We start from the raw sequence: 15772 nt of genomic DNA, 5'->3' as shown, positions 1-15772 counted from the left end.
TGTAAAATTATTTATGATGTGCAACTGCATGCACTCCCATCACAAGCCTCTAGATGGCACCCTGTACAGCCAGTTCTTAATCTTGAAAATCGTCTTACTGCACCCAGCAGCTGAAAAACTGTGTATATACACCACATTCCATGACTGCTTTGAAGTGTTTAAATCCCTTTCAGTGTGTTTCCCAAAGCTGACAGCTGGAATTCACTGTAAATAAAGGTTTTGATATCATATAAAATGTTACTTTCATCACACTGATTTTCACTTTAGTGCATTCTGTATCCTATTTGTTAAGGACACATCTGTATTATCTAAACCCCTAAATTTCTGTTGGCTTTGTGTTTATATCATTGATGAAATTGAACTGAATCCTCTTTCTCTTCAATGTAATATACCAGAATACCTACAGAATACAACCACTGTTGTGATGACAAGAGAAGGGCTAAGAAAGTTCTAGTTGCAGAATACCTTTCTTGTACTACACACCAGACCAGAAAAGACATATTTTCACATAAAAACTAATCATCTATTTTTGAGTCTTTAGAAGAGAATTGCACAGATGCTCCACACAGATAACAATCCCCACTGATAATCACCCACTCTCCTTTTCAGTTTAGTCAGAAGTAAACAAAACATGTAACAGTTAATTAAAAAAAAAACAACACAGCTGCATAAAGAGCCAGCACACAGTCCAAAAAAGTGACGATATAAGTTAATTTCATTTTTGGCTAGAACTGTTTTGCCTAGCATTGCTTTACACTAGGTTTCCTAATTACAACAAAGAATCAGCATTTATTAAGCTTATTCATTGCCCAAGTTTTACATGCATGTACTATTTGTAAACTACTTGCAGTGTTCTCCAATTGTTTGAGTTTGACAGAATTAAAAAAAAAAGGAATACTTCTACAATATCTTTTAAAAGTTACAGTAACCTACTATATTTCACAACAGTTATGAGTACTGTAATTTGTTAGTCAGCATCTAGTACAAGCAAGGTGTTAGCAACCCAGAAGCCAGTAATGTACCCAATTGCTGCAGTCCTTGTTCTGCACACTTCTGCTTCAAGGATTAATAAAAACAAGTGATCCGAAAAGAAAGAGAAGATGGTACCAACAGCCTATGGAAACAAATGGTTTAGTCTTACTAGTCCACAGTTGATGGAAATGCCTTCTTTTGCCCTTTCTCCAGTAGCTCCTGTTCTCTTTAACCTTTCAGATCCCGCTAGATCAACAAAATGGAACTTGGCCGTGAGAGTTTCAAATTCATTCATCTCAGAAGATTCAGATATTATCCTGTTATCAGTGGCATTATCCTGAAATAAAGAATAACCCATAAAGCCTGGTAAGATCTTTCACATTAACATCTGTCTACTGCAAAGTTCAATCAACTGTTATTTACAAGACTAGCCATTTGTAATGTCCATCTCCTTCCCTATTTACTCCTTCTGTTATAGTAAGATCAGGATCTCTCTAAAAACTGTCTCCATTTTAGTCATATCATAACATACCATTCTCAAAGACCCAGCTCCAGAGACACATGAATACCAATATACCAATTACTTCTAAGTATGGGCTACAATTGCTTCAGTGCAGGGGAGAGAGAATACATATTAAAAAAAAAAAAAAAACACAAACCCAAAACACAAAACAACCACTCATCAGCAAGTTGGGCAACAAAATTTGTACCTCTCCTGGAATATAAGTTTTAAATCAGCTGTCAAAGGAAATAAATTTTTAAGAAAATAAAAATAATTCATGATATTTACCCTCCTAAATTACCAGCTCATAAACCTGTCAAATAAGTGAAAGATATTTTGATTTTATACCTCTCTAATTCCCATCATCAGCTCCCCTGTGACATGATTCTTCAACTCTATTTTAGGAATTATTTTTTTAAGACAGTTTTCCTAGAAGCCAGTATTCCACCAGAAAATAAGGACAGTAGAGGGAATAAGGGTGAAATAAGAGGTTCCTTTTCTGTCCCACTCCCCCCACCAAGCAAAGTGTAATGACTGGCACTTGACACATGCCTCCGTCAGTGCAACGAGTCTGCCCAGGTAACACACTGGACTACGGGCCGGTACCATAGCCTCAGTCTCTTCCCACCTCACATCCCAAAGCACTGCAGTAAAATTATCTTTTCATTAGGTAATGCCAAGCTCTTTTCTGTCAATTAGTGTAGCTGTACCACATACACATAAGATTTATTTTACTCTAAGTGTAGTTAGACCTATTGTCATGAAAGCAACACTGAATGAGAAACATTCCTGACCTTCCCGCTCAGATACCCGTGTCAGGACAATTTATACCCACTTGCCATGGCAGCATGCAATAGGCATGTATCAACTATATACTGGACTTACATTCACAGGGCCTGATCTACAAGCTTCATTAGGAATATTTTCTCACAGTAAGCATGGATTGTTTTGTTTTTTCTTTACAAACAACTCTCAGGTATTCTGTGACAATGATCTTAGTCAGCTAGCCCACAGTTCCCTCTGTTATTGCAAGGGGTTCTGCCTGTGGCTGCAGACCAAACTGTTCGCACAGTAGTTATACACTTCATGCTTCGTAAGTGAACAGTTTCAGAAGAGAACAGGAATTGTGCCACTTTCATGAGACTATCACACCTTTTTGGCTACTTTGAGATTTACGCTGCTGGTGGTACCCTTTCCCAGGCCTCAAAGCAATGATTAACACATCCTTTCTCTCTTGCTTATTTAGTAAATCATATGTATGCCCAAAAACTTATGAGAAGCACAGGCAGCGTGAATGCAGCATCAGGAGCAGCGTGTCTGTGCACTGCAGCCCTGGCTGCCTGCCCACCCTTGGGCTGCGGAACCGGGCACAGGGAGACAGGCACAGAGCCCACACCGTCATCCCAGGAACTGTGTTGCCCTAGTAACAGAGGTCTCCCAAAGTGTTGTCTACAGAGAGCAGCAACAACAGAAACTTGAGCTGCATCTCTCCTGGCCACCCAATAAGGGCTCATATTAATTTATATTCCAGGAGTGTTCAGAGGCCAACGTCAGGTCTGATCTCTACTCTCCTAAATACTGCAGGAAAAGAAGAGGGTGTTGTCTCCATATTCAGGATCTAGCAGTGTCCCGCTCCAGATGGCAAAGTTATCTTGCTCATATCTCTCAAAAGAGAACACACACATGTTGGCACAAGGCAGCAGGCGACCACCTATTCCTCTTGGTAACACAAGCCTCTTAAAAACCAGGCAAGGCCAGGCAAGAGTCCTGCCTGCGGCTCAGCTGGTGGGGAAGGCTGCTGGATTGCTGTGCTGACAGCCTGTAGGAAAGGAGGATCCCAGATGAGTTCTCTCGCTCCCCAACTACACAGACAATTTTCAACAAAACCTCTGAGCAGACCGTGTCTCACCACGCAGTGACTGAGTGCCCCATCTGGGCTCTGAGTGTGATGCCAGTCACTCCCGAGTGAGAGGGCAGAGAGCTGCCTGCACCACCGGGTCCAGTGTCAGTGTGGAAAGCGGGAAGAAGTGCCTTTAACAGGTGTATAAAGCAGGGCTACATACCACAAAGGACCAGTGAGTGACCCTCATTTTGCCTGCAAATGATTATTTGTAGTATTAAAAAAGGCAGCAGCCTCCCCCACCAAAGCATTACAAATCCACATCTCCGTTCCACATGCTTAGAAAACATGCTATCTATGGGTAAAATGCTAGCCAGGTACTAAGAAGTTCAAAATAAATTGTTAACCTTTTTTATTTATTTAGAAGAATCAAATTAAGTCCTCTTGAAGGTACTGTAGTTTTCAGCAGTATGGATTTATACAGAACTCCTCTCTTTACAAGATAGGCCAAACAGCAACTAACAACATGAATATTCACATGAAAGTCTTCTGCAGAACAGCTCCATGTATGTTCACAGTTTAAATTTCAGGTTAAGTGTATACACTTAACACATCTGAACATAGTGAGTATATATATATACACTATTCTATATACATCTATTTATATAGATACCTGTTTTAAATAAACACAGTAAGTTTCTGAATCAAAGGCTTTTCTACTTGCTTGTTGGACATCAAGACAATGTGGAATACTCAAGTATTATCAGTTAGCTGACTGCAGGCTTAAACCCACTAACTACTACACTTAAAAATCTTTCCCAATTAAAGACAAATTACATTTTAACTTACTTTCTTGTGTATGTTGCAACAAAATACTGAAGAAAACGCAAGAGGCTGCCGTTTATTGTTGCCTCTGGCTAGAGGATAGTTACATATACACAGATTAAATCAAGTTATTATAATGCTTAGCAAATTCATCGAGCATGATGATGACTACAGCATCTTTACTAAGTGCAATTGAAATAGCACTGGCTGCCAAAACAATATGCGTATTTTGAAAAATGGTTACTAAAGTGAAAATATAACAACAGCAAAAGATACGTACAGTGTTAAACGCAGGACAAACCCTGGTTTGACATACGTGTATAGTAAAGATAGCATGTGACCGTGAGCTCTGAACATTCATCTGAGTGCTGGCAGTGGTTCGAGACAGAGCCCCCAGCTTCAAGCACTGCATCATCTAGAAAACAGACAAGAAGTACATGGCGTTGCTTGCAGTTTAAATTAAAAAGTGCTCCTATAAGACTTACTGTTTTGGATATTAATAAGCTTTTTCTCTTTGTTATGATTTCAGTTCCTATATGCAAAGGGCACAAACGTTCTTAAATAAGCAAACGAGAAGTATTTATCACAGTTTCTGTGATTCTATTATTTGCGGTTGGTGAAAGAAAACACTTAAATCTTTGTACCCCACTTTACTGTCCCCTGGTAGTAACACAGCAATCATTCTTCCATTCACATGTGCAAACGCGTACCATTTTTGTACTTTTTACAAAAATGTACCGTACAATAACATTTGTATTCAGATTTGCAATGCACATGAACAGCAGTTTACTACACGTCAGTCATCACGCACAGCTTATTCTATTATTTGCGGTTGGTGAAAGAAAACACTTAAATCTTTGTACCCCACTTTACTGTCCCCTGGTAGTAACACAGCAATCATTCTTCCATTCACATGTGCAAACGCGTACCATTTTTGTACTTTTTACAAAAATGTACCGTACAATAACATTTGTATTCAGATTTGCAATGCACGTGAACTACACGTCAGTCATCATGCACAGCTTTCCTGTCACAGAAAAAAATAATATGTATAATAAGATTTGGGAGATCAGGCATATACATGTGCCAAAGTTTTCTCTTCCAGAACTATATTATTAGCAAAAGTCTGTTTCTAGCATTAAGTGCCAGTTATATGCACTTAATATCAAGCACTTATGAGATTTAAGTCTACAGAAACTAAAGAAAATAAAAGTTTCAGCTACATTTTACTCCTAAAGTGTCCACAATGCAAATTTCAGCAAGCATAACCTCTATTTTTAACTGCTTATCAAAACATACAGAAAACATTTTTAGGATGCATATGGTATGCTACAGAGTAATTTATTTTCAATGATCACCTCTGACTCTCCATTCACAGTTCTGGTTGTAACACCCACTGTATAAATTCCTCCCGCTGAATCTTCATGTATTTTAATGTTTGATTTTTTATTCTTTGCATCAATATCACGTGTGGTATCAAACAGGTCAAGAATTTCTTCATTGTAAAGCTGCAAAGGAAAAAAAGGCAGAAAGAATTACTTTAGGAAGGAATTCCTCCAAAGACCAACAAATCTGTGCATGGCACATACAGAAAGTTCTAAAAAACCCAAATGCAAAGGCTCTCAAAAGAGGATGCTGTGAAAACGCAAACTTACATGGACAATAGGATGTCAGACAGAGCAGCTGCAAATTAAGTCACCTGCACACCTTACTCTGATGCCACCCAAAGAAGCAGTAACTTCCTCCACATCGTCAGACCTGGGAGAAAATTCTTTGGCGGGACCAGGCAAGGGGAGGCACTCAATGCCAGCAGAACAAGGGCGGCAGTGCTTGTGCAGCAGGCATCTGCACTCTTCAGGTTTGACCTTGGGCTTCTTTATTGTTGATTCAGTTGGCTGCACCCTCCTCCAAACACTTCAAACTCACTCCACTTGTTCTCCCTGCCATCACACCTTCTCTCAGCTCCTCTCACACCTTAGTAATTTTATGTCTTCTCTTTCATTTTGATAAACAGTTCCTGCCCTGGAAGGAATTTTATATATAATAGTTTTTGTGCAAGCTGCTTATTAAAGACACCAACCAGCCGGCCAAAAATACTATGGCATGGTTCCTTGAGCAGCACTTCTGTACTTTTCTCCATACAATACCTACACATTGGTACCCCAGATTTCGTTTACAACTTTCAGGCACAATCATATGAGCAACAGCAACTTCTTACTACATGTTTCAGGTTGCTTAATGCTTGTTGCCTGTTTCACCGGTCTCCTGAAGATAAACAGATTTACATTTAGTGGTCTTTCAACTCAATATCATTAACCACAGACTTTTAGGTCAGTAAATTACATCAGAACCAGCAAAGAGACATTACTATGCAGTTATTGTTATTAGAGGAGATGAATAATCATTTCATAAACATGTTCTGGGTTTTAGGGAAGATGTTTAGATTCAGTTGAAGATATTATGGCAAACATGAGAAAAATCCCAGAAAAAGTGGTGTCCCACTGGGAATCTCACGGCTCCGATCTCTGCTGATGTACACTGGAACCAGTTTCAGTGTCTTCAGTTTGGTTATACCAACTCACTTTAGAAGAGCTTAGGCCAGACTGATTAAATCCCTGACCAAAGTCCCTAAGTAAAAGCCCAAGAACCACTGCAATAGATCTGTATTCAGCCAATGTGCTTTTCCATACACTGAAAGCAAGAGGCTTTTTCTTCCCGTGAGAAAAGAGGAAAAAGTTTGCAGGAAAGCAAGGAGCTAAGAGGCAGACTGCATCAAACTAAAGAAAAACAAGAAATTATCAAACAGAAGTCACTGTTACCCAGAACTATCCAGCTGTGAGACTTCAAAGTTATTCCAAAATAAAACTTTGCTTCAGTGTGTTGAATGACTAAATTATTGTTCACGTAAGCCAGCTCTAATGGAGGATAGGCTAGGAGGAAGAGGATACTTTCTGATACGAGTAGCGTATAATACGTAACTAATCAGAAAAAGCTTTCTGGGAAAGCTCCAATTTAGCCTCAGTACAATAACAAAAATATGACATTTTCTTAAGGGAGAAACTATTATACACATCATTTAACCTTTCCCTAAATTAGATAAACAAGACAGGTTTTAATATGCACATTTCATCTGAAAAATGTTGTAATGGCTGCAATTTCACATAACATTATCACAGTAACATTTAATTACTACTCTGTTTTGGGACTCTCACAGTGAGATCTGTAATGTTATGTGAAAAAACACAAGGAGTTCAGAAGCTACACTAGTTACTACTCCTTACACTGCTACTACTGTTCCAGTTAAGCAGAAACAAAGCTGCAGCTCCACAGTGTTCAAACAGAACAGAAGGGTACAGCACTCCCACAGCCTGTGTGCAAGCCTCGGTCTCTCTAGGCAAACATTAGCCAGAGGAACAAAAAGTTCTGCTTAAGGTTAGCAGTGACAAACCTATAGCAGTGCAAGATTAATGCCATTTGTTAATCTTTAAAACATATGACTGAAGGACCTGGTTTACTTCAGCAGTAATAAAACTGACAGCTTTTCTCTTGGGTAATACAATAGTTTCAAATGCTGAACTTAGCAATACACGTTTGCACCTGCTCTTCCTTAAATCAGTTCTTCCCCTCCATATGCTTAAAACACCAGATTTTGCAGCTTGGTAATAAATGTAAATATGTTACACCCAAATCAATCAGTTTAAAAAAGTAGTTCCACGGGCAGGAAAGACAGCATGAAAGCTGCAAGACTTAAACCAACAGCTGGTGCAGGTCGGAAAGATCACAGATATTATGGCCTCTCTTACCAGAAGCTTCATCTACAAGAAAACACAAAGGGAGCAGTTTTTCCACAGCACTGACCCAGCTTTTCTCAGGGCCTAATAAAAGTCGGAACAGTGACACAGAAGCCCAGTCCTAAACCATTAGGGCTCACAGAAAGAAGCATTTTTATGCTAAGTTCCTTCTCTGGTGAAAGGAATATAACAAGTCTCCTGAACAGATTCCGAAAGCCAAAACAAACTACAACGAAGTGACACAAGCAGGCAAAGCACGGTCACTACTGTAAAGGATTACGAACGGGCAAGAGCAACAGGCCCCACAAACAAACATGTGGTGCAGAAAGGAATAAATGACTATTATGGCTATTCCTACGCTTCAAAAATAACACTATGAAGGAAACTACGAAAATAATTGGAATAGGATAAAAAGATACTTTTTCATAAATTGAAGAGCCAAAGCAAATTCCATAAAATTCCCTTTTGAAATCTTGAAGATGAATTCAAAACATCTTGTAGGAAAAGAAAGTAAAAGTAGCAACCAGAAAATAATGTTTAATTGGCTTTCCAAAAACACAAACAAACACAGATCACATTTACCTCTAAGAACTGGGCATTCACTTTAAAATCTGGAGGTGGAAGTCCTTGTTTAATAGCAGCTTGTTTTTTTTCTTCAATACATCTGAAAAGATGCTTAACAGAACGCGATATAATGCCTTGTTCCTCTTCTGTGATGTTGACATCAAATCCAGTGCCCATGGTATACGTTTTGCCAGCACCTGTCTAAATTGAAAAAGGAATAGTCACTAGAACACGTTAATAGTACCAATTCAGAGAAATGCAGTTTCGTGAATGCTAGACAGTGACTACTAAGTCAACCTGTCATCTTTACAATATTAACATGCACAACAGCAGCTCATTTCGAAAAAATGGATAAACAGTACAAGTTGGACAAACTCTACGGTTTACCCACAGATCACATACAAGGAGGCAGGGACCAGTTCAATCTTTCATAACCTTTCCCCTACAAGCTTCCTCTAAGCTGCTTACATCAGCCTTAAGCTATCACCTCTGAGGTCAAAAGAATAGCTAATGTTTTCAACCGAGACTGCTAATTAAAACATGTATTTTGGAATTAGAAGTAGCATTTACAGTTCTTTACTGAAGTTGATCAAATTACTCTCTTAATTATGATGTCTGAATATCTCAGGCAGAATATTACCTTTGTTCTGAATTTATAGACAACACTGAAAAATAAAAGCTGTACCTTCACAAGAAAAATAGAGCTTAATTAAATGTGAAGTCCTACAGAAGACAAAGTAGTGCTGTGTTTTCACTTAATTAGTGGGTCAAGACTAAGACAAAGATTGTATCATGCAGCTGAACTTAATCTACTAAACTGGATCTGCAGACTGCTTTGTTTCACTAAGACTAGACTTCACCTAGCTAACTTGAGATATGACATCCAACAGTAGTGAAATTCAGCATCCAAGACAAAGTTTTACGCAATCACTTCCTAAAGGAATATTCAGAAAACAATAATGCATTTTCTACACTGTGCTCAATGGTATTTCAGCTTTAAGTAGTAAAATGTGTGTCCAGTGTACTGAGAGGGTATGTTGTCTATGAGAAGTTCTCAGATTTTTTAACCTAATCTGTATGTTCTACCCACAAGCAAGCAATGCGGCCTGAAGTTGCCTAGGACCTCTTTGAAATAAGTTCCTCTTCCCAAATGCATCTGAAAATGCAGAGGGATGGATAATTGCTCAGAAAGGAATCTCAATACAACATAACTCTACATATATCAAATGATTAAGTCAATAATTTGTATTGCTGCATTGGAGTGAATGCAGGAATTATATGGACTGGTGCTATTTGCAGCATTTTTATTAATACATAGGCAGTAGGTCTGAATGTCTCCTGTGTTTCAACTACCATTCTGCATAGAATCTATACAGATTCCTAAAACAGTCTCCTACAGAACACCCCATCTAAAATAAAACCAAGACTCTAAAAAGCAAGCTCATGTATTCCAAAAATCTATGAGAAAGATCAGTTACAAGAAATTTTTTATCCCAAAATAAATACTTTAAAATAAAAATGTAAAGCTTACTTGGCCATAAGCAAATACAGTAGCATTATAGCCTTCAAAGCAACCTTCAATCAGTTTCTCTATACATTGTACATAGATCTCTTCTTGCTGCGAGTCGATGTTAAAGACATAATCGAAAGTGAAGGCCTTATCCTTTCCCAAGAACACTTGAGGTTCACCAGGTGTGACAGACGTACAAATGTGGCACCCTTCAATCTTCTCTTTGGCTAGTTGTGGTCTAATTCTGTTTTGGAAGAGACAAAAAGAGCGATTAGAAATTCTCATCGTCAGAAACAGGAGCATACGCACAATGTGAATAAGAGATCTGAAAAGACTTCCCTATTGACTGAAAACAGAGAAATTTTCATCATGCCAGGAAGCTTCCAGCTGTCTGAACCACAGTACTGACGGTATCAGAGACAGACCCGTAAAACTGTTCACGAAATGGTGTTAGCTTCCCTGCAGGTTCACCTGCCAACTTCAAGATGACAACCTGCCTACAACTCTGAATGCTTCTGGATGTATACAATGCACTACCAGAGTAAATTCATTATCTGTTCCAGACTTTGAAATCATGCTTTCCAGATTTCTTCATGCTGTCTTATAAACACAGATTTGGTTGGGGTTTTTTGGGGGGTTTTTTGTGTTTTTTTTTTTTTTTTTAATAGCAACAGAAATATGAAAAACATGAAAGATAAGTAGTAATTTGGGAGCAAGGACCCCCAAAGACTACATATCATCTTAAATGAAAGCCTCCTTGTTAAAAGAACAGGGAAAAGTTTCATATATCTTCTTTGCCTTTGACAGGAAAGGAGCTTTGCCACAGCCATAACGCTTCTGTGAAATGGTTGGTTTTAGTGAAGCAGCCGACCTTCAGAGATTAAGAAAAACCCCAAAGCTCACCTAAATCCAAAATGAAACACAAACCACCACCCATTTCTATCAGGTTCTAAAGGTAAATGTCTCATTCCTCATTATTTCCCCACTGAGACAAATTCCAGCTTATTTCAGTTTGTCCAGTTTCTGACAAACTACTTCATAGAACACCGCCATCTCAGACTTCTTCCATTCTACCATTTTATTAATTATTCTGCATTCTTAATATTCTTGCAGTCTTGTCAAAAACTAATTCATGTACTAGCTCCACAAGTAAAGACGACTGTGGAAGCTTGCAACTCAATTGGTTTAATGGTTAACTATCAGGAAGAAAAACTCTGGACAACATAACATATTATTCTAGCTGTCATTAACTAGTAATTTGTTTACAAACTTTTTTAAAAAAAAGTGTTTCCAAGTTCTCAAAGCAGCAACAAATTTCTTTTAAAAACTGTGCAGCCTAGAAGACAGGACGAATAAGGCCATATATCAGGGTGCATAAAACAACAAAAGTGCAGCTACCTACAAAAAAAATCATGGAATATTTTATATGGTTTCTCCATTTATATTAAACTTCAAATAAGAAGATGACCCATCAGCGTGCACTGGCAGCCCAGAAAGTCAACTGCACTGTAGGCTGCATCACAAGAAGCGTGACCAGCACGTCAAGGTAGGTGATTGTCCACCTCTACTCTCATGAGACACCCACTGCAGTACTGTGTCCAGCTGTGGGGTCCCCAGCTTAAAAAGGACACGGAGCTGTTGGAACAACTCCAGAGGAAGCCACAAAGATGAACAGAGGATTGGAGCACCTCTCCTACAGCCGAGACAGTTGGGCTTGTTCAGCCTGGAGAAGAGAAGGCTCTGGGGAGACCTTATTGCAGCCTTCCAGTACCTGAAGGGGCTACAAGGAAGCTGGGGGGGACTTTTTACAAGGGCCTGTAGTGACAGGACAAGGGGTAACGGGTTTAAATTGAAAGTGGGGAGGTTTAGATGAGATATCAGGAAGAAATTCTTTCCGGAGAGGGTGGTGAGGCACTGGAACAGGTTGCCCAGAGAAGCTGTGGAGGCCCCATCCCTGGAAGTGTTCAAGGCCCGGCTGGATGAGGCTTTGAGCAACCTGGTCTAGTGGAAGGTGTCCCTGCCCATGACAGGGGGGTTGGAACTAGATGATCTTTAAGGTCCCTTCCAACCCAAACCATTCTGATAGGATTCTCTATTTACCTCATTGTGGCTGCTTCCAGTCACACAATGTCAAAGTTGAAGATCTGTACACACAGAATACACTTAAAGGCACCTATTCATTTCCTATTCTGTGCTTCAATGGCCACATCTACATTAGTGTTTGGTAGGGAGTAGCTGTGCTGTCCTGAAGCAAAATTCCCCTGACATCTTCTCTTCCTGCATGTTGGTTTGGATCACAGAGCAGTTTCAGTGTGCACAACTTGTACCCTTTTCAGAGGAAACTAAGCCAAAACTCTCCACTCCAGACACATGAAACTTGTTCCAAAAACCTAATGGAAACATAAGGACCCAAAGTGACCTACTGGGGTACTGTGACCGTGCCAGTCCTGGCTGAGGCAGAGGGCACTGCTTTCCAACAACTGAGTGGACTGCTGCAGACTAATTCAAATTATATCAGAGCATATATACTTTAGTTCAAATGAGAAAAAAAACCTGTAAATAAGAAAAATAATCTCACAGACCACAATGTACCTTCTTTTTATTGCAGATTACAAATTTTTTCACCCAGGGATGTGCATTGCTGTCAGGAGTCTTTCAGAATTTTTATTCTAAAGGTTTCACTGTATCCCACTGTGTGACACTAGAGAATAACCATAATTTATTTTTAAGGATTTCTGCACACTAATTCCCTTATGGAACATTCATTAATCACCAGGAGGTACCTCCTTGTCAGCATACCCTATAATGTGGAATGGAAATTAAACAAACCTTTGAAAAACATCATTAAAAGGAACAACTATATCATGTAAAATATGAACAAATATTCTGCAAACAGTGTTAGCATTTAATGACAAGGAGTGTGTAATATAAGTCACATTTTCTCTCTAATAACAGTCATTATCATAAGGGGTTTTTTTCCCCTTAAATGAACTAAGAATGCTAAAAATTATTCAGGAGTTACATAGCTCGTTCACAACTTGATCCACCAGCACCTGAGTCCTAAACACAAAACCTGACAAACACATACCTAAGCTTGTAATAAATTTAATTGGCTCTAGTCTAATTAACATTTTATAATAAAACACCTGTTTTTTCCAGGCAGAGAAAGTCTTCAAAAAGAAATCAATCATATGCCTTTCCTGAAAGCACTCTACACAATTAGAGAAATCGAGCAAATAAAATACTGTAGCATGCTCCCTATAACAATATTTGGAAAATGCCAGCTTGGTAGGCTATTCTACTGCCTTATTTTAATACCATGAAGTCATTCAGAGGGCAAGCTTCTTTAAGACTCCTACTCTTTCACTAATCCGGTGCAGACAGCACAAAGGCAATCAATTGTTCTTACAAGCCTGAACTCTGAGGGCTCCCAGAGCTCCAGAGGTAATTCTTGCATTGTTTACTAGTACAAGGAATGCTAGAAAGACCTTTTCTAAAAAAACAAAATGGAAAACATTTTCAAACTTAAGTAACCTTTTGTGTATCCCAAAAATCCAACTTTCCCCAAATTCTGAAAGGCTTTTAGCACTGACTTGTAGAATTAAAGTTGACAACAACAACAACAACCAGATTTTCTTCATATATTTTTATTCTTTTAAAAACAAAGTTCAAAGTAAATTTCACCAATTACTCAGCATAGAAAATTATGACAGATACTGAATAATTTTCTGCTTTCTACTACTAAGTAAAGGCTCAGAGTGACCAGAAAGAGGAACCGCATGCCTAAAATATCAATGATTTGCATGATAATTATTACGGTGATGACAGGACTCAAGAGAGCAGTTTCGATGTTGGCCTGCGGAGACTTCCCATGAGAATCCTCCCAGCTAGCTCCCTGCCTTGCAGTCAGGCAGCACCTCCCAGGGCTCTGCTCCCATAACACCCAGAACAACAGCAAGCTGCAAGTGCATTCCTCATGACCATTACCAGGCCCCAGTTAGACACCATCCCAGAGACCAGCTGAGATGATGGAAACCTGTGTCACTACTAGAAGCTCTTTATCAACTCAGTCTCTTCCCCTGGGCTCTAACCCAACATCCAGAGATCCAGTGGTGATGACTGTGTCCTTCTTCCCTGACTTGCCACTAAACCTGAAAGCAGTACTAAGAGAAAAGGCAGTGCTTCACCCCAACACAGGTCCCTTCTCATTTCGTAGCTGCTGTTCCACGATGTACCACTTTGTTATGGAGTAGGTAGGTAACACCCAGAGACATTCCAACTGGGTCAGGTTTGAAAGACATCTTGCCCAAATGGGACATGGAGACAAGAGATCTTCATCACACAATCTGAGGTCTGCTCAAGGGATACTCTGAAATCCATACAGCTCTCTTGCTAAGTTTAGCACCAAGCTAACGTGACAACCTTGATGAGTAAGCAGTAAGTACCTCACCTTCAACCTGATTTCTGGCCACCTGTGAACCGTGTGAGTGTATTACTTGAACTTCATGGCTCTCAAAGTATTACCATTCACACTGAACACAAGGTCAGGCGAGCTGTAGTCCTCACGCAAGCCAGATTCTGCTCCAGCACCGACTACAGAAACATTCCCTCCTCCTCTCCCACACCACCCATCAAATGGGATTTTTTCCTTCTGCCTAGAGCCAAACCTTTCCCACTCATGTCTTAGTGTGGTCACTTCTGCCAGTGACAGCCCCTGTGCTTTAAAATGTGAAAGGGTTCACTTTGGTCATCTCTCCTTGCCCAGTTCCCAGCCTGGCAGTCTGCCACCAGGACTTTCTCCAGGAGGAATTTGACTTCACCCATTTTGTCTTCTACATGACCTTCTCTCACCTGTTTTTCAGGCTACTCTTAGGTAGAAAACACCTGATTGAATACAACTATTTCCAATCCCACCTCCATAGATGTGGCAACTTCCCAAACAACATTTTGCCTCATATCCTTCCCTCTCCAAAGCATAAACACACCCAACTCCTGTTGACATGTACTTTGCAGAACCTCCAGGCCACACACACATGAAACTTAATCCCTTAAATCTACTCTGCCTCAGCACACCGGGACAAGCTGTCTAATTAGGAAGGACTAAAATAGCCAGTGGTAGCACAGTAATGCACTGTATTGTACTGGAACTAATCTCTCAGTAGAATAGGTGCGCAATGCCTCTGCAAAAAATACCGTCGGCTAGAGTAAGCTCAGACAATACAGTTCAGGAAGTACAGCTATCTTTGGGTCAATACCCCGTGTTTTGAAAAACAGGCTTCCCAGAATCAATTCCTCTTTAAACTAGATAATATGATAATATCCCTTTGAAAAGCATCCTATATTAGTTTATTTCTAGGGATGGAAAACTGTCCCAGTGATTTAAACATATATTATTTATATCTATATGGATATGTAGGGATAGATACTTACACGTCACCATTTCAGCTATTGAAAAATTTTCTCCTCTGTGCCTGTCCATTTAACAGCCTCCCCATTATTTAGTTTTTCCCCAGGAATCTCCACACATCTATGATGAAGCCATCCCTTAATCTCACTTCACACACTAAACAAAACAAGACCAGTGAATTTTTTATTTTTGCATCTCCATGTGAAGTATTGCAAATATTACTGTAACAAAAGGTAATTTATCACAGCTTTTGCCATATAATATTCTCAGTACCTGTACAGAATAGCAACAAGCAAACAGGATTTCTAAGACTGACCTATAAAGGGCAAAGCATCAAATTATGTTACAGAAAAGTAAGGGG

General features: G+C 39.4%; 1 protein-coding gene across 1 annotated transcript in view; it reads right to left on the bottom strand.

The window, feature by feature from the left end:
• KIF21A (kinesin family member 21A) overlaps positions 1-10248 on the bottom strand; it is a gene marked incomplete at its 5' end in the record, with an annotated part of 59719 nt that extends 49471 nt beyond the window's left edge. The window contains 5 exons of the mRNA XM_010150532.1: positions 1142-1309; positions 4420-4554; positions 5498-5647; positions 8513-8695; positions 10026-10248. Of these exons, the coding sequence (XP_010148834.1) occupies positions 1142-1309; positions 4420-4554; positions 5498-5647; positions 8513-8695; positions 10026-10248 (859 nt within the window). The remainder of the gene's footprint in view (positions 1-1141; positions 1310-4419; positions 4555-5497; positions 5648-8512; positions 8696-10025) is intronic.
• Positions 10249-15772: the final 5524 nt, after the last annotated feature.

Source organism: Eurypyga helias, unplaced genomic scaffold, assembly GCF_000690775.1.
Source record: "Eurypyga helias isolate BGI_N326 unplaced genomic scaffold, ASM69077v1 scaffold8564, whole genome shotgun sequence".
NCBI classification, from domain to species: Eukaryota; Metazoa; Chordata; class Aves; order Eurypygiformes; family Eurypygidae; genus Eurypyga; species Eurypyga helias.
Note: the sequence above shows the minus strand (reverse complement) of the source record. Positions and strands in the feature narration are given on the sequence as shown.